The sequence below is a fragment of the Pipistrellus hanaki genome (assembly GCF_964339955.1).
Source record: "Pipistrellus hanaki genome assembly, chromosome: 16".
Taxonomy (NCBI): domain Eukaryota; kingdom Metazoa; phylum Chordata; class Mammalia; order Chiroptera; family Vespertilionidae; genus Pipistrellus; species Pipistrellus hanaki.
Window position 1 is genome coordinate 30,747,674 of NC_140518.1, and position 18,532 is coordinate 30,766,205.

The 18,532-nt window shown below is 61.4% G+C and overlaps 1 protein-coding gene across 17 annotated transcripts in view; it reads right to left on the reverse strand.

The window, feature by feature from the left end:
- Window positions 1-18,532, reverse strand: part of MYO18A (myosin XVIIIA) — a 102,923-nt gene that overhangs the window by 7,743 nt on the left and 76,648 nt on the right. For 13 of the 17 annotated variants that reach the window (XM_084862807.1, XM_084862812.1, XM_084862806.1 and 10 more), the window contains 20 exons: window positions 17,877-18,005; window positions 17,067-17,210; window positions 16,638-16,727; window positions 16,360-16,479; window positions 16,034-16,145; window positions 15,512-15,639; window positions 15,058-15,212; window positions 13,011-13,134; window positions 12,721-12,921; window positions 12,083-12,193; window positions 11,474-11,578; window positions 11,001-11,147; window positions 10,512-10,625; window positions 9,040-9,156; window positions 8,777-8,860; window positions 8,184-8,321; window positions 5,558-5,743; window positions 4,875-5,014; window positions 4,066-4,110; window positions 708-833 (listed from right to left, as the gene is read on the reverse strand). In XM_084862807.1, the coding sequence (XP_084718933.1) occupies window positions 708-833; window positions 4,066-4,110; window positions 4,875-5,014; window positions 5,558-5,743; window positions 8,184-8,321; window positions 8,777-8,860; window positions 9,040-9,156; window positions 10,512-10,625; window positions 11,001-11,147; window positions 11,474-11,578; window positions 12,083-12,193; window positions 12,721-12,921; window positions 13,011-13,134; window positions 15,058-15,212; window positions 15,512-15,639; window positions 16,034-16,145; window positions 16,360-16,479; window positions 16,638-16,727; window positions 17,067-17,210; window positions 17,877-18,005 (2,516 nt within the window). The remainder of the gene's footprint in view (window positions 1-707; window positions 834-4,065; window positions 4,111-4,874; window positions 5,015-5,557; window positions 5,744-8,183; window positions 8,322-8,776; window positions 8,861-9,039; window positions 9,157-10,511; window positions 10,626-11,000; window positions 11,148-11,473; window positions 11,579-12,082; window positions 12,194-12,720; window positions 12,922-13,010; window positions 13,135-15,057; window positions 15,213-15,511; window positions 15,640-16,033; window positions 16,146-16,359; window positions 16,480-16,637; window positions 16,728-17,066; window positions 17,211-17,876; window positions 18,006-18,532) is intronic. The other 4 variants (XM_084862808.1, XM_084862804.1, XM_084862803.1 and 1 more) reach the window with 1 other exon arrangement.

Here is an 18,532-nt window from a genome sequence, read left to right on the forward strand (position 1 = left end):
GGCTCTCCCTGCTGCCATGCTGGCTGGCAGGGGAGGGATGGGGAAGGCAGACCCCCTGGACGCCAGAAGTAGCTGTCTGACCAGGAGACTGTGAATGGGCTAGGAAATAGGGGAGCAAGCCTCCCTGCCCCCCACCATGGGCGTGAACAGAAGCATGGGGTGGTGGGTGGGGGCAGTAAAAAGGCCAGAGGAAGGAGAGAATGCGAAGAGAAAGAGGGCCCTGTGTCTGTAGCTGTGGCAGGGGAGGCAGGACCGGTGCCTTTGCTGCAGCTGCTCCTGTTAAGCCCTCTGCCGGGCCCCAGACTATTGGGCAGTTCCGTCCACATTTGTTGGAAGAGTAAGTGGGGATGAAGTTAAACCTACACTAACAAATTTTTAACAATTTGTCACGCCGCGGGACAAATCGTTAAAAATCGGGATTGTCCCGCCAAAAGCGGGACGTCTGGTCACCTTAACCTACACCAAAACAAAGCCCGGGGAGGAAAATAATGCCCGGGAGTAATAAGGGCACCACAGACCCTGACTGCGAAGACACCCTGCCTCCCGTGCTCATTCCACCTGCGGGGGGCGCCGAGGCCCCTCGCCCTCATGCCACGCCCGGGACGCGGGTGGCGGGAGGCCAGCCTGTCGGGGACGGACGAAGGCATGCTGCTCACCCGGCCGGGGCACGGCTGGCCTTTCCTCCCCGCTCGGGGCCCCTTGCTCACCTGGAGCTCTTCAAGCTGCCGTCCTCGGAAGTGGCCTTGGAGGAGGGCCCCTTGTTTTTCGACAACCACGACTTGACCCCGTCGACCCGGTCCTCCAGCTCCGAGTCCACATCCGAGTCGCCCTCGCTGTGGGAGGAGCAGCAGAGGGGGAGGTGAGGCTGGGGGGGCAGCGGGTGTGTCTTGGGGGGCGGGGGAGGGGAAGATGGTGGGATGCAGGCTGGCATGCGCATCGGTGAGTCAGAGAGAACAGAGAGGTTAGACAGAGCGCGCCGTTCATCAGAACCCGGGCAGCCACCACGACCCTGCGGAGTTCGGGGGCACCTCCGTTCCCCTCTGTGTGACGGTTCAGCAAACCAGCCCAGGAAAGAGACCATCCATCCATCCATCACACCGGAAGGGCTGCTCTTGGTTACAAAGAGGAGTCCTGGGCCCGTCAGTTACTCCTGGAGGCCTATTCTGCTATTTCTTATCTACCCACTCCCCAAAATGCAGCGTTGGCTGCTGTAATGTTCCATGCCTTCATCGCAAGAGCTGGGCTGCTGGCCATGAGGCAGGAAAGAGAAGGGATTCTTTGTGACTTTAAGCTGCCTTGAACCTGGGGTCTCCTGAGCTGGTGGCAATGCTACATGGGGCCCTCGAGGCCATATCCCAGACTCATCCTTGAGACTGCCTCAGGAAACAAAGGAAAAAGAGGGGACAGCAGCATTTCCCAGGGAGCTGGCGGCAACTCCAGGATTTAAGTTGCACCCTGGTGGTCCAGGCGGGCCCAGAAAGTCCCAGGCCAGGGCCCTGTCTCCCCACATCTCCTCTCCCGCCCCTCAGCCTCCAGTGCGTGCCCCTCAGCGCTTCTGCTGGCCAAGCTGGCCAGGGCCCTCTCTATTGGCAGGAAAGCCCAGACGAGTCGAATGCTGAGGCTGGAGTCACGGTGACCCCTCACAGAGCAGCAGGGGCTTAGAGACTGCCTCTGAGTGAGAACGCTTCTAGGATTCTGCGAAATGCCTGCCTGTCACGTTCCCCTGCTACGGATACGCCAGGATTTCTCCTTGATATAAATTTCCTTTCATCTGTGTCAACGGGAGCAGCCCTGTTCCTGAATTATGTTCCTGAATAAATAGCCACACAGGCAGGCATGTGTGCGTGTGCATGCACGCGTGTACACATACACGTATACACACACTCTCACACACACACACACACACACACACACACTCCCACACACACACACACACACACACACAAAACCACCAGATTCTATTCTGGGGACTGTGAGAGAGCATGACTCGTGGGGAGGGGAATAAAAAGGCCTATTTTATGGGCTCCCGTCAAATACAGAATTATAACAAAGACGAGGCTGGCAGATGCCCCGGGTAAACAGGAGTTTAGCAGACAGCCCCGAAACCGCTAATGCAAGCCCCGTGCCCGTCCGCAGATTTACTGTTGGTGCAGGGGCCCCACGGAATGCCAATACCGCCTGATTTATATGCCCGCGCGGAAAGCCGCCTCCCCCGGCCTCGCAGCCGGTAATTTATCACCGCCGTTCATAACCATATTGATTGCCTTTAGAAAGGAGGTGCTGTATGCATCGCAAAATCTATGTCTACATGTTAAAAGCGTTTCTGTATAAATCTCCCTTAATACCGCGCTGTTTACTGCTTTCATTAAGGTTATGGCAATAACAACTGTATCTCTAAGTAAATCGAAACATTATTTTTCTGCCCGCCTTAGCACGCTCGCTCGATACCGTGGAGCTGAGGCCCAGAGCTGCTGGAGGAAGGAGCCACATCACCTTGCTGCCATCAACGGGAACCCAGCCCGGACTGCGTGCCCTTGTGCGCCTGCATGAGTGCCCGCTGGTGTGTGTGTGTGTGTGTGTGTGTGTGTGTGTGTGTGTGTAAGCAGGTGTGTGTGTGTGTGTGTGTGTGTGTAAGCAGGTGTGTGTGTGTGTGTGTGTGTGTGTGTGTGTGTGTAAGCACCCATGTGTTGTGCTGTGCCTGGCCATGATTTAGAATATGATCTTAAACGCACATTTTATCAGTCCTTGAAGCTCCTACAGCCCAAGGATGGCGGGGCGGCTACCCAGAGGGGACAGACGCCATGGGCCCAGAATACAAATGTTCCTCATCGAATTCGGAGGACGCGTCGGTGGAGACGCTGGCCTGCCTGCCCGCCCTCGCCTTCCCTGTAGTTTCCAGCATATAGATGATGTTTGGGCTCTTTTCCTTAAATAATCAAGCCCGTAAACAAACTCCGGGGGCAGGCAGGCTCAGGGGGCAGCTGAAATTTTAAATGGTTGGAATTAAACCTCGTGTCAAATACAATTTATGTCCGGGCTCATGTGCTATTAGTTAACTGGGAGCCGAATCGCGGGGGAACAAACAAACGGAGACAGAACGGCGGGGGATATTAATTGTGTGTGACAACCGGGCTCCAGCGGCCCTCTATCACTGTTACACACTATTACATTTATCATTAGCTCACGGAGCCCTCTGCACTGCCGCCAGCCCGCCCTGGCCGGGGCAGGAGGCCTGCCAGGCGAGAGGGAGCGGGGGAGCAGACCCAATGTCTCGCTCAAAGAACCATCTCCCCCAAAACAGCCCGGCTCAACTCGGCGGAGGGTCCCCCGGGCCCGCCCGGAGGCCTGCGCATCTGCACCTGCCGTCCGGCTCCCGCCCGGAGCGAAGGGAAGGATGAGCGGGTGGACTTGCTGGGCTTCCTGCCACCAGCCCCAAGGCCCAGGGCCTCCCTCTGCCCCGTGAGCCCACAGGGAGTAAAGCAAACACATCTGGCCACGTTCCCTTCCCCGGCCACGGCAGAGCGGCCGTGATTAGCTGCCTGAATGCTTTCTCCAAACAAGTGACTGCTAGACGCCCCTCACCTCCTGCCCTTGTCTGCCAACGGAGGTGCCAGACCTTTCAAAACGAAACACACCCGCTCCTCTCAGGCGGCCCAGGCTCCACAGGAGCCCAGGATGTGGACAAGCCCATCCCAAACAGACTTTCCCCCAGGGAGATCGGCTTGGTTTCCGAGAGGGGAGAGGGCTGGAGCTCAGGAAGGCGGAACTGTGGGTACCACCTCCCGAGGCCGAGCTCTCCTCGCTGATGGAGCCCCCATCCTGCCCGCCAGGGCGGGCGGGCGGGCCAGCCTTCCTGGGGGAGCGCACCTCATTGCCACCCCGGCCTGCCGCCCTGCCCTCCCCGCAGGTCAGAGTCAGCAGTGTTAGCGTGAGAGCCTAGCTCAGAGGAGAGGCGAGAGGCTGTGTGTCCCCATGCGTCATGCAGCAGGCCAATCGGGGGCCCGTGTTAGGGCGGTTAGACACCACGCCGGGAGAGGCAGAGAGCGCATGCGCTCCAGTCCTCACGGTTTATTTTTTCTTTTCTGATATTTTGTCACCATGTCCTGCAAACTGGAAACAGAAAGAAGGTGGTGGGCGGGGGACCAGAAGAAGAAAAAAAAATAAATAAATAAAAAATAAAAAAATCAGCAGACAAACCAAGGTGGTCCCCTCAGCCGAGGACCCCCTCTTTCCTCAGCAAGAGGCAGCCCTGGCTGGCCGAGCCCAGAGGGCAGGAGGAGTGACAGAGCTGCCCTCGGTGGGAGGTCCGGGCACCTTCCCCCTGACACAGAGGAGCAGGCTCCCCGAGGCTGGCCGGCCTGTCGGCAGGATGCGGCCCTGGCCCTCGGGCAGGGAGGGGGCAGCCTCCGGAGCCTCTCCGGGGCCTGACCACCCCACGCCCCGGACTGCCGGTCTGCCTGCCTCATGACTTCCTCCCCGGCCTGAGACCACAAATCTCTCTGTCTGTCTAAACCGTTCCTCGGGTGGGTTTTATGAGAGAAAACCTCTGGCACAGTAACAAGGCACCGCGGCCCTTAAATCTCCGCGCTCCCCAGAGCCGGGCAGGCGCCATCGGAAATGCAGCTAAACGGGAGAATAACTCATCCCAAACAGGCCGCGCCGGACAGCCAGGTCCGGGGGGCCTGGGGAGGGAGCACTGCGAGGATGAGGGGAGGAGTCTCACCCAGGCAGCACCCGTTCTGCCCTCGGCTGCTGCAGGGCAGGCCCGTGCTGGGGTCCGGCAGTGAGGGGAGGGAGGCCGGCAGCCTGGCCCAGGGCCGGTCGGGAGGGCCTCCCTCCGTGCCGCCTGCAGCTGCCCCAGGGGCCCCTCTCACCTGTTGATGAGGTCCTCGTTCTCGTCGCTCTCCATCTCATCCTCAATGGCGGCCTGCAGGTCCCCGATGCGCTTGAATGCCAGCTTTAGATCGGCCTGCAGGCTCTGGTTAGCAGCCTCCAGGCTCTGCAGGTCCATTTCCTAGGAGGGAACGTGGGGAGTCCGGTCCACAGGAGGGCTGGTCTCTCGTCCAGCGGCCCCACGGAAAGCCTACTTCCAGGCTCGCCCGGCCAGGCAGGAGCCACATGGGTGCAAGTCTACAGGGCTTTTTTTTTGGCTTTGGCTTTGGTATTGCTGAGTTGTTGCACATAGTCTCGCCCGATGGAGACTCCAGGACCACCCTTGGCCTCTGGCCTGCCCTCAGGTCATCCTGGACTGTCCTCTTTCCTCCTCCGATTCTCTAAACTAGGGGTGTCGAACTCAATCAGAGAAGGGGCCAAAATCTAAAATCCAGCCTAAATCGCGGGCCGAATGGTTTACTGAACAGTCATAAACTGACAATGTCATAAACTGACAGCGGAGTGCAGTGATGACAGCGCGGTGCGGGCCACATTGCAAGGCCTGGCGGGCTGGGTTTGGCCCGCGGGCCTTGTGTTTGACACATGTGCTCTAAACCATGGTTTCTTTGGATCCCTCCCCACCCCCCGGGAGCTGCCGGCTTGGGGCCCGGGTGGGGCGCCTCACCAGTTCGTGCTTCTTGCGGCTCGCCTCGGCCTCCTTCCGCGCCAGCTCGCCCATCTCCTCCTTGGTGTCCCGGAGCTGCCGCTGCAGCCGCTTGTTCTGCTCTTTCTCCCGGTTCTCGGCTGCTGCGCGCTGGTCCCGCTCCTCCGTCAGCTTCTCCATGTTCTCCTTGAGCCGGCTGGCCAGGCTCTGGACAGGGAGGCGGGAGAGGGCCCGTCAGCCAGGCAGAGAGAGGGCCGTGGCGGACGGAACTCCGGAGTCGGGAGGCCTGGGGTCCACTCCGGCTCCACCACTTACAGGAGGGCCAGCAACTAACGCCCTGGGAGGCAGCCTCCTTTTCCTTTCTTTTCTTTTCTTTCTTTCTTTCTTTCTTTTTTTTTTTTTTTAATATATTTTATTGATTTTTCACAGAGAGGAAGAGAGAGGGACAGAGAGTTAGAAACATCGATGAGAGAGAATCATCGATCAGCTGCCTCTTGCACACCCCCTACTGGGGATGTGCCTGCAACCAAGGTACATGCCCTTGACCGGAATCGAACCCGGGACCTTTCAGTCCGCAGGCCGACGCTCTATCCACTGAGCCACACCGGTCTCGGCGGCGGCCTCCTTTTCTGTAAAACGGGAGAATAATACCTCGTCCCTCTGGGTCGTTTGTTTCAGGACCGAGGAGGGTAAAGCAGGGGAAGGCACTCTGGAAGCTGACAGGTGCCAGCAGCATCATTCTCTCTCTCTCTCTCTCTCTCTCTCTCTCTTTTAAATTTCTTTATTGATTAAGGTATCACATGTTTGTCCTCTCCCCACACCCCCTGTTGTCCTTGACCACTGGTTAGGCTCATATGTGTGCACACAAGTCCTCTGGTGGATCTCTCCCCTTTGTGCTCGCTACCAAGGGCTGCCTACCCTGTGCCCGTCCACACGGACACCACGTGTGGGGCCTCCGAGAGCAGCGGCTTCCCTCAGAGACCCGGAACCCAGAAGCACCAGAAGCTACCTCCTGAGCCCAGAGGTCAATGGCTTTGCTGAGAATCCCCAGCTTAGGAGGGGGCTTAGCAGTCATCGGGTTCCCAGCACAAAGCCATCCCTCCAAGCCCGAGGCATCGCTTCCCCAGGAACATGAACACGTGGACACCTGCTGGGCCTCAGGGTGCTGGGCAAGAGCTGGCCCGGAGATCGGGCAGCGGGTGGGGGAAGGACCCCGGTTCCACCCTGCCTGCCTCGGGGCCGCCGCCTCTCAGCCCCCTCTCGGTCCCTGTGTCTGTAAAATAACGGCGTGAGGCTCCGTGATCTCTAAGGGCCATTTGTGTTTACTATTCTGTGCGTCCAAACCACAATACTGCCTTTCAGAGCAGGAGGGAAAATGGAAGAGAGCTGAGGAAAGGGGCTGGGGCCCACGAAAAAAGGGGACAAATATAGCAGGTCTGTCCCATATCCACCAGACCGGGGCCTCTCGTCTGCCCTTGACAGCTTTGTGACCTGAGGCAGCCCACCTAACCCTTCCTGTATGTGAAGGCAGAACATCAACTATGATTATGTCTCTTCTCTCTCTAGCTCTCCTGCGGGCTGTGACCCCATCTCGGGAGGTTCAGCCATAGTCTCCTTCCTAGGTCAAGGGCACCCTCCATGCCCACCGCCAGCCCCACGGCCACTGTTTCCATCCCCACCCTAGAGCCTGCTCCGTCGATGAGGGGTTGGTGGAAGGTGGCAGGGGTGCCCCGCAGCACCCGCACGTGAACACGGTTCTCACGGAGAAATGCGGGTGCTCAGACATGTGCCTACAAGCTCGAGAAGGACGAGAAGGTAGAAACAGGGCGAGAGGGGTGGAAACCCGGAGGGAGAATGCTGCCTGCCTCTTTCTTCCTACCCGCTCAGCCGGAAAGGGAGGGATCTGGAGCATGCTGCTCCGGGACACTGAACAGAAAGGATTGATGGAGATTACAGTTGAGAGGAAGGAGAGAGAGACAGAGAGAGAAAAGAAAAGAGGTGAACAGAAAAAGGAGTAGGGAAGAAAATGAAAAATAGAGGAGGAATGGGGGGGGGGGAGGGAAAAAAAAAACAAAAAACAGGAAGGGGGTAGGAAAGGGGAATGAGATTAGGGAGAAGAGAAATACAAAGAGCAGAAGAATGGGGCCGAAACGGAGACAAATGATGCGAGGAGAAAAAGCAGAGGCGAGAAGGAGTGGGAAGAAGTGAGGGGAAAAGGGAGTAAAAAAAAAAAAAAGGGAAGGGAGAGGAAGAGAGAGCCGCGAGAGGAGAGAACAGACTCCCGCCTCATAGAAGTGGCGCCGCTCGCTGCATATTTATGACCCTGCCGGAGAGCGAGCGAGCACGGCGGACCTGCGGGGGGAGCTCATGGTGGAGGAAAATATGAAGACGAAAAGCTAAGCTGCTCCGGTCCCTTGGCAGAAAGTAAGCACGGAAACAGAATGTAAAGCAGGCAGGCAGCGCGGGGCCCGGAGAACAGGCCGGGCGGGCAGGGGAGCAGGCACCGCCCCCGTCAGCTGGCCTGGCAGCTTGGCAGCGGCCCCTGAGGAGCGTGCCCGGGCCTGCCCGGCCCTGCCCAGCACGTGTGGCTCCAGCCGCCAGGGCAGCGCTGCCTGGCCACTGCGGGCCGGGAGGAGTGGGCACCCACCTCCAGCCGCTTCACTTGGGTCCTTTCGAACTCCAGGCGCGTCTCCAGCTCTCGGATCTTCGCCTCCTGCCTGCTCACCAGGGACTTGTCCACCATGGACTGCTCTAGGAACTCCACTTGGCTCTGGAGGGCTTGGAGCTGGGGGGGTGGGAAGCAGGAGGAGGAGAAGGAACTGAGCCCACAAGGGAGGGGGCAGAGTCTGGGGCTGGAAAGATCACCATGGTGACCAGAAGGCAGAGGGAGGAGGGAGGAGGGAGGGGGAGGAGGGAGGGATGGCAGGGGAGGTGGAAGAATGGGGCTCTGAGCCAAAGGCATCCCCCACCTGGCCCAGCACTGGCACAGACTGAGCCCTTTGGAGGGCGAGGAGAACGCCGAGGAGCAGGGAGGGAAGAGAAATGTGAAATGAGGCAGCTGAAGCCACAGCGTCTGCTATGGCGACGTGGCTCCGAGCCTCGCTCTCCCTGCACTCGACGCTGCTCCGCGGACGGCCGATGGCAGAGAGACGTGCTTGCTATCCCGTGGGCGTGGGGCTTCATCCCCACGTACGGTGATCTGGGCACCCTCCCTCTCCCACGGCAGGCCCCGGTCCCCACCTTCTCCTGCAGCTCCTGCTTCTCCTTGTTGGCTTCTTCTAGCTGAGCTTGGAGGTCATTCATCTGAGCCAGGTCCCGGGAGGCCTGGGAGAGGAGTGAGTGCTGAAGCAGGAACCTCCATGACCCTCGAATGTACCCCACTCCACCGTCCTCTGCATGCCCGGGACCGCGGGCCCTGCAACGGCTCCCGAGATGCGCCCGGGACCTTGGAAGAGGCCAGTGCCCGGGGCGCGGGCTGTGGTGGGCGCTCCTGGGCAGGGTACCTGAGCCACCGCTGCCTTGTGCTTCTTCATCAGCTCATTCATGTCTTCCTGATCCTCCTCCAGCCGGTTCTGGATCTCGTTCTTCTCGCGCTGAAGGCGGCTCAGCTGCTCCTCCAGCTGGACGGACACAAAGACAGATCAGAGGGCCTCCGTCTGAGTGTGAGTCGGAATGCTTCCCCATGCCACCTTCGAGGGGAGGGGCGTGGGGATGCCAGGCCAGGGCCGCCTGCTGGAGTGGGTTCCAGGACCGGTCCCCTCAGGGAGCCGCCTGTCCGGCTCGGGGCCGGGGAGATGAGGGAAAGGGCTGTCTTTGCAGCTCAGGCTTACCCCGAGCTAAATAAATGGCAGCTGCTTCCTGGCAGCTCTTTGGAGGCTCATAAAAAAGGCAGAAAAGGTCTGCCCGGAACAAGTGACCCAGGACCCTAGCACTAGCCGTCTAGGCCCTAACCTTCCTGCCCTCTATCCCCTTCAGGTCCCAGGAAGGACCCCTCAAATCCTGGAAGCTCTCGTTTCCCCGGGGACCGCCTGCTCCCTGGCCTCCCAGCCCCCACAGCCAGTCCACTCGTGGTGGGGGGAGGGGAAGCGACAGCCAACAGCAGCTTCAGGAAATGAATGAATCTATTAGCCTGTAATTCCAAACCAAAATGACTGCGTTGGCTCCTTCCCTGCCCCATCCATCTTGTTACCGGGCTGTGGGGAGCTGGGGAAGCCTCTGCCAAGAAATTTATTAACTCGGATTTAAATAAAATGGTAATTTTATAACAGCCTTTTTTAACACAATTAAGGAATTTGAATTACTCACCTGAAAACTGCTGAAAAGCACAAATGTCACGGGGATAAATCACGCCCGGAAGATTGGCACTGGTAGCCGGGTGGCTAGCTCTGGGGTCGTGGAGCCGAGCCCAGCCTCCCCCTGCCCGCCCCGTTCCCTGCTGGAGATGATGCCCTAGTGCTGGTGGCCACATCCCAGCAATGAATTCCCGTCCAGCTTTGCATGGGCCGTGGGAGAGGTGGGGAGTTAAAAGGGAGGCATTAAATAAATAAGAGTGCTAATTAGCTGCCGCTTGGGCTTGTCAGTGGGCTGGCCGGGGGAAGGGGAGGGAAACCAGCCATCCCGTCCCCTTATCGGTGCCTCTGCTAATCTCCAGGCACCTGCTTACATCCCTCAGCCCCATTGGCGGCTGTTATTAATGGCGTTGGGGCCTGTGGCCAAGCTCTCACAGGCAGGTGGTTGCACAGGGAGGGGGGCCCTGGCTGGCTCCCTTTCACCTGGCCCCCTGGCGGGCCTCTGCTGTTAGTGGGGAGGATGGAGGGGGCCGCGGGGAGAGGGAGGAAGGAAGGCCTGCTCTCTCCCTGCAGAACGTCCTGGCATGACGGGACCTGGCTGGGGAAGGGTCCCTGTTCGGAGTGGAGGCAGCGGCCGTCACAGCTCTGTTCTCCCTCAGCCCGGCCCGAGCACCCCGGTTCCTCACCGCTGTCTTGGCTTTGGCGATGTCGTCAATCTGCAGGTGCAGGTCTTCGATCTCCACCTCCATTGCTTTGCGTGCTTTCACGGCGGCTGCACAGGTGAACTCGGACTCCTCCAGCTGGACACAGAGCCACCCCCGCCCCAGGGAGAGACGTCAGGAGGGCTCTGCAGGGTGCTCCCGGGGGAGAGGGAGCCCGGGCGCTCTCCTTTCCTCCTCCGTGTGCACCTCAGGGCGCCGTGGTGTGGGCACAGGCACCTCCTCCCGTGACAGGGTGGGTACCGGGCCCAGGCCCAGCGGCCCGGGGCTTGGCGGTCACGCTGGGCGGCATGCAGAGACCCCGGGAGGATGGCTGTTACAAGCGGCTTCTCCCGCTTCCCTGTCACCTTCCTTCCCAAGGACTCAAGACCCACTGAGCGGGGCGAGAGGGAGAGGAGGAACACCGGGCGGCAAGCCCCCTGCCCTGAGCGCGGGCCATGTCCTCGGCGCCGATACCTGGTTCTTCAGCTGGGCGATCTCCCTTTTGCTGGGCGCGTTGTTCTTCAGGTGGTCCAGCATGATCTGGGCGTCCGCCAGCAGCGCCTTGGTGCGCTTCAGGTCTTTCCGCAGCCGCTTCTCCGACTCGAAGTCCCGCTGACTCACCTGGGTGGGCACCAGACGTCGAGGCTCCGGGCTCTCCCACAGGGCCCCCTCCTGTCCTCCCCGAGCTCACGCCGCACCCCGGCTCTCATTCTGAGTGGGAGTGCCAGGGTCCCGCCGGCCAGTGAGAAAAGCCTGGGTGTGCAATGTCTGACGATCACCCCCCTTCTGATGGCCCGCGGGCTCCACAGATCCCAGCACCGCCTTCCATGTTCCCAGACCTCTGACCTCTGCCCATGGCACTCCGACCCCTGGCCAGAGTCCCGTCCCTATGTCTGGATGGGGCAGGCGGTTGGCCGGGCCCCAGCCAGCAGGCAGTCCGCACTCACCTGGTCACTGAGCGTGGTGAGCTTGCCCTCCAGTTCCCGCTTCTCTCGCAGCACCTTCTGCTTGTCCTCATATTCCTCCTCCAGCTGCACCTCCATTTGTTTTAACTGGAGAACCGCGGGGACGGAGCCCTGTCAGTCCCCAGTGTCTGGGGCCGGGCAGTCCCATTTCCTCCTAAACCCTCCCACCCCCGGGAAACAGAGGGCAGGGCTGAGCACGAGTGACCCCAGAGGGGTCGGACCCTGCACGTGAGGTTCCTAGGGTCTCACAGCAGCCAAGGAGGGAGAGGGGGGATGGCAGGACATGATGGTGGCCCCAGGCTAGAGCGGGAGCCCTCGTTCCAGAGAGGGCAGGCCCCACAGAGCCAGGCGAGCCGGCCGCCCAGGGTGGCTCAGGGTGGGGCTGCTGCTGAGCAGAGACAGCAGAGATCACTAGTCCCTCAGGGGCCCGAGTTTCCCCACAGACCCTGAGGGCACGCATCCCAGCCAATGTCAGGAGCGGAGACTCCTGGCCCAGAAGGGCAGGGGAAGAAGGCGTGGCGAAGGCCGGGAAACAGTGATGGGGGAGCCGGTGTTCATGCCGACTGCAGGGGCCGGTACCCATCGCCTGACCTTCTTCTGACACGACTGCCGGGCCTCCTCCACCTCCTCGTCCCGACTCTCCATCTCCTTGGAGTGGGTCTGTCTCATCCGCTCCATCTCCATCTCGAGCCGCAGCTTGGCCTGGAGGTGGGCGGGCGTAGAGACTGGGTTCCTTTTCCAGCAGCTCGCTGGCCGCTGCCCCGGGGCACTCTGACCCCTGCCCACTGCACCCTGATGGGCAGCTTTCTCCGGAATCAGGAGCAGGGAATACCGCTGCCTGCGGTTCGCTCTGCTCCCGCCTTGCTCCTGTGGCTTTACCGGGGAGCTGAACTCCCTCCTAGGGGTCTAGCCCAGGCCCAGAGAAGGCTGCAGAGGTGGGGCCACCCTGAAGCTTTTCCACTGGCCTCCAGGCTTAGCTGACATGGTGGCTCAATGGCAGCCAGCATGGGTGCCGTGCACCCTTCACCCCTTCCCACTGGAGCTCAACCAAGGCTTGCTCTTGTGGAAAGCACTACGGAAGCTTAGTTATCTTCACACTATGGTCAGCTCACTCAACACTTGGCGGATCAGGGAATGAATGACTGAGTCTGAGATCTTGCCCTCCTCTGCCCAGGCCTCAGGCGAGCTGTGGGGACTGTGGTGCCTCCCTCCGCCAAGCCTCCCAGCACCTGTTCCAGCATCTGGATGGTCCCCGCCTGCTCATCCAGCTCCTCTTCCTGGTCCTTGACCTTGGCCTCCAGGTCCCGGAGCTGCTTCTTGACCTTGGCCAGAGAGGCTTCATCCTTGGACTCTTGGGAGGAGATGTCCTGGAGCTCGGCCTCCAGGGAGACGACCTTCTGTGTGAACCCTGCAATGTCCATGTCTTTTTCCTGGAGCAAAAGAGAAGCTGAGGCGGGTCCTGGGCCGACCCCGGGCCTGCGAAGGGGACGGGGTGAGGGTGGCGGGCGGCCCAACGCACCTCCAGCTGCTGCTTCAGGCTGAAAGCCTCGGCGAGGAGCATGTCCTTCTCCCGCTGCAGCTTCTCCCGCTGCAGCTTCTCCCGCTGAGCCTCCTCGTGTGCCTGCGAGAGCTCGCTGTCAAACCTGTGAGGGAGCACGGCCAGAGCGGCCCCGTCAGACCGGGGAACGGCCTGGTCTCAGCACCCAGAGGCTGCCGGGAAAGGATGCCGCAGGGACAGGCGGGATACAATCGGAGGGGGCACTCCTGCCGCCTGAACTACGGCGGGGGAGGTGACATTTCGGGGGCCGGCCCTCAAGGCCCTGCTCAGGGACCTGGTCTGGGATTGGTGGGCTGGGGAGACATTTCATCCAGCTGGTCCAAGGAGCATTTCACCGGGGGTTCCTACGGGACCCACGGACTGTTACAGGGCAGAGGAGAACATTCCATTTCATTTCAACAGGTAAGAGTGAGGGCCTGCCAAAACCGGTTTGGCTCAATGGATAGAGTGTCGGCCTGAGGACTGGAAGGTCCCAGGTTCGATTCCGGTCAAGGGCATGTACCTTGGTTGTGGGCACATCCCTAGTGGGGGGGAGGGGTGCAGGAGGCAGCTGATTGGTGTTTCTCTCTCATCGATGTTTCTAACTCCCTATCCTTCTCTTTTCTCTGTAAAAAATCAATAAAATATTAAAAAAAAAAAAAAAAAGAGTGAGGGCCCCGGGTGAGGGCAGAGAGGGTATCAGGGTGGGCAGAAATGGACATCCCGCTGCCTCGTCTAACTCTTTCTGCAGTTCAGTTTGGCTCCTGCGCCCACTTCTCCGCCACTAGCCTCTGGCCAGGCCCCCCTGCCCCAGCCGTGCGCCTGTCTCCACCAGGACACCCCACTCGGGGCTGGAGGCCAGCAGTGCCACTGGCCCCACCGGCCCCAGGCTTCGGTGGGTAGGCGCGCATCCGTGGTTGGGGGCCTCTTTCTTCACACCTCCACGCCCCAGCCTTCCGTTTCCTGCCCAGTGACTTTAACTAAGGAACAAATGACTGAAATTCCTCTTAGCACCTTCCCTGAATAGCTAATCAGGTTCCTGTCGAAAACGGAATAGCTCCTCCTACCCCAACAACTGTATCAAAAAAAAAAAAAAAAAAAGGAAGAAAACTCCAGGCAGCTGAAACCTAATAAGTTGCCCAGTGGGGAGTGCAGCAAGGCCCGACTGGCACTGCCATCGGGGTGCTCAGAGGGGGTTCCCGCGAAGGGTGCCCGCCGCTAGGTAAAAGGGAGGGTGGGAGTAAAGATAAGAACCAGGGAAGTAGAGAGTCAGGGTGCTGGGAGGGAGACATGTAAGACCTGTCTCCTCTCCCTCTCCACAAAGCAGCCGCCCCGCCAGGAGGCCGAGGGAAACCTGGGGTCCCTGGAAGGTCGGGGCTCTGTAGCTCTCACTTCCAGGGCAACTCGTGTCCCTGCGGAGACCCTGTCCCTGCAAAGGAGAGCGGGTGCTGCTCCCAGTCCCCGGGGCGGGCGCCCCGCTGTGCCCAGGGGGTGTGGGTTCCTCGGCATTGCTAATAAAGGCGGCCCGTTCCCATCCCAGCCAGGGAAATTAATTTAGATTGGATTTTCTCCTGTGAGGGCTGCCCCCCTCCCCGTGCCATTACCATAATGAGATGGAAGTGGCACGGTAGTTTAATGACATTAGTCAGGGGAGTGTGATTGTGGAGCGGAGGCAAGGGAGTGCTGGGGAGCGGGGTGGGCACGAGGGCAGGGCCCCGGTGGAGTGGTCCCTGCAGGGGGCCTGGCTGGTGCCCGTCCGTCTGTCCTTGGGGGCCCGGGCAGGGTGACAGGACTCTGGGGGAGCATGTCCGAGAGCACAGGCCCGAGCAGGCCTTCGATGGGATGTGGGCTGAGGACTTCTCGGAGGTCAGGAGTAAAACCCACTCACGTTCCGGGCGAGAGTGACCATGCAGGCGAGGCCCCTGGCCAAACCCAGCCCTTCCTTCTTCCCTCCCTGGAGGGAGAGGCAGCGAGGCCCATCCGGGCTGCTCTGGAAGGTCCTCTGAGCCCGGCGCCGGGACCCACCCACCTCCTCTGCTTCTTCTCCAGCTCGTGGTTGCGGACCTGCTGGCCCTCCAGGTGCAGCTTGGTGTCCTGCAGCTCGGCTGTCAGCCGCTGGCACTTCTTCTTGAGCTGCTGCAGGGCCCGCTGGCTCTCCTCACTGTCGGCCTGCAGATCCCCGAGCTGGGGCCCGGATGGTGCAGGGTCATCGGCCACGGAAAGGCCCGGATGGACGTGTTGGAGGAGGTGAGGAGGAGGAGGAAACCAGAGAGGAGGGACGGAGTCAGGTACTTTTAGAAAACGAAGACACTCAAACAACCGTTTGCCCTTGGGGGGTCCCCGGCACTGAGAGGCGGGCAGGCCGATCCTCTCCTGTTGCTCCCAGGGTTGGCCCGCCCCTGGCCCTTCCCTGGGCCAGCATGGGGGACCGAGCCCCTCCCTGCCCTCCCAGCCCAGGCCTCTGCTGCCTCGGGCAGACTCACCCGCCTCTCCAGCTGCCTCTTGTTCTGCTGCTCCACCTCCAGCTTGTCCTCGAACTCCTGCTGGAGCCGCTTCTTGGTGAAGTCCACCTCCCGCACAGCCCGCTCATACTTCAGGCGCCACTCGCCTCCTGGGGGGCGAGGGCAGACAGGGAGGCCTGAGCCTCTGAGAGTCCCCAAGAAAGGGCACAGGGGGAAGAAGGATGGGGCCGGGAGGGGCAGCAGGTGGAGCCGGCCAGAGGGACTCAGACATGTCTCTGGAGTGATGGCCTCGTCCCGAGGTGGAAGGAGCCAATCGCTGGGACGGCCAGACCCTGGCCCTCAAACACGGTCGTGACCATGGCTATCACGGCCCTCCACCATAATCCCCTGCATTGATTGGCACCTCTACTGCCCATTGATGTCACATAGCCTTATCCCAGAACTCTACGAAGGGACCCGCCTGGACAAGAGGTGTGGTTACCCAGGGGTGGGCATCAGAGCTGCCCCTCGGCCACTCCCGAGCCGCTCCAGCCTCAGACCCACCTGCATCATCATCGTCCACTTCGCCGTTGATCTCGGCCGCCCGGATAAGGCGGGCCTCCATCACCTCCATCTCCATCACCTCCATTTGCTTCTTCAGTGCATCGTACTGGGTCTGCAGGAGAGGGGGTGAGGAGGTGTGCTGTTCCGTCCCTCACTCAGTACCCACCCCGTCCCTGAACCACACAGGCCCCGGGCACACGCTTACCCCGGGCAGACAGAGGTGCCGGGCTGGTGGCAGCGAGGCCACCCGTCCTAGGGGGGAGCAGATGGGCACCAGAGTGCGGCAGCCGCCGGCACGGCTGTCTTCACCCCGGCCCTGCCCTCACCTGCAGCTCCTTCTTCTCCTTCTCCGCTCGGAGCCTCTCGGCGGTCTCCGCGTCCAGCAGCTGGGAGGCGGACTCTCCCGTGTTACGCTCATCTGTCAGCTCCGATGTCAGCTCTGAGATCTGGGGGGAGAGATGCCACCAGTTACCAGTTGAACTGCCTGCCTCATTCAGCCGGAACGCTGGGGAGTGGGGGGTGGGGGGTGTGTGACAGGGAGGCCTCCTAGGCCCAGCCTCCCTGAGGCGGAGAGCCAGCTTGTCTGGTGCTGGGAGTCACTCACCCGGGTCTCCAGCCGGTCGCTGTTGAGACGCAGCTCATTCCGCTCCTTCTCCACTTTCTCGAGCTTGCCCCGCAGCTGCTGGATCTCCTCCTAGGGGGCAGCGAGGAGGGCAAAGTGAGCCAGAGGCGCTGCGAGAGGTGAGGGCCCCGGATCCGCACCCCTGGGGTGAACGAAGCCGGTAAAGCTTGGGGCCAGGCCACGAGGACACGGGAAGCCACTGCCCGAGGTTTTATCCTGTGAGGCTCCCCGAGGGCTCAGCCAGCACCCCAGGGGAGGCCTTCTGTGTGACGGGCAGACCGGAAGGTCACCAGCTCTCAGGAGGAAGCACTTGGGAGCCCAAGAAAAGCTGGCCAGACTCTTGCCCGTGTGGACGAGCGGGCTCCCCCCCACCCCACCCCCGTCCCCTGGGCCCCCCGGGCCGTTACGCACGTCTTTGCTCCGGATCTGCTCCTCGGACAGCTGCACCTCGATGAGGGGCCGCACGGTGGTGAAGAGCTTCCACCAGGGCCAGTCCTTCACCCCTTTGTTCTTCTTGATGTTCTTCTGCACACAGCGGATGGCCAGGTCCTGGATCTGAGATGGGGCGGGGGTGGCGCGCAGTGGGGCTCTCAGCACCAGGCCCAGCGGGATCCTCCCCCCGGCGCTGCTCCTCTGGCCACCTGCCCCGGCGTCCAAACTCCCTCTGCCGCCCGCCTCCCCGCGTCCCTCAGGCAGCGGCCCTGGGCACCGGCCCTGGGAGCACGGCCCTGGGCACCGGCCCCTCCGCCGTCATTAGGAACCGTTCCATTTGCTTTATTTGCCGCCTGATCATTTCCAGCACCCTGGCCTGCAAACGCTATAAAACCTAATCTTGCTGAAACACAGAGGCGGCGGAGCTGGCTGTTTTATGGACTTGCTAATAAGAAAAGGAGCCGCTGACACAGCTCCTTAATCTTCATGGAGGAGCCCGGGGTCCTCAGCCCACCTCTGTCTGGGCCCCGGGCCCCCACCCCACCCTATAACTCGAGGGCCAGGCCACATGGCCTCAGCACGGAGCACACCAGCACTCTCGCCGGCACCGAGGGACGGCCCATTCCCCAGCCTGGCCCAGGGCATGGCGGCCCCCGGAGGCCCCTCCATCTTCTCCCCCAGATAACAACAGCTCACAGCCCCCAGTCCAGCCTCCTGCCCCTCCACGTTCCCTCGAGCCCCCACCCCACCCCGGGAGCTCCGCTCTGCCGCGGGGCTGGGCAGCGGCACCTTTTTCTTCTTGAAGTGCTGCCGGGCCAGGTAGCCCCTGCAGGCCGCCTGGAACAGGGTCAGGTTCCTGCTGGTCTGCTCGTCCCGTTGCTCCTCCAGCCGTGCCAGGGTGCCTGCCCGGAAGAACACCTGCGGAGAAGCAGGCGGGTGAAGGCAGGAGCCGGGTGGGGTGGCCCAGCGAGGAAACCGAGGAAACCCGGAGGAGTAGGCACGACCCCGGGCCTGGGAAGAGCCTGAGAACCCAAGTGTCCGAGACAGGAGGGGAGCGGAGAGGCGAGGGCCAGGCGGGGGCGGGAAGTTTGGGGAGGGGAGGCGTAGGTGGGAAATCTAACTTCAAAGAGAGATGAAATGAGGTGGAGTCGGAGGAAGGTGTCGGGATGTGAAGGAAAAGCAGCACCGCTGGTCAAATGGGGAGAGGACACCCCTCAGCCACATCAACAAGGGCGGCTCTCTCCCCAGCACTGCCAGCAGCACTGCCCACCCCCCCGTGCCCACCCACCGCCCACGGCGGCTCTCTCCCCAGCACTGCCAGCAGCACTGCCCACCCCCCCGTGCCCACCCACCGCCCACGGCGGCTCTCTCCCCAGCACTGCCAGCAGCACTGCCCACGCCCCCCGTGCCCACCCACCGCCCACGGCGGCTCTCTCCCCAGCACT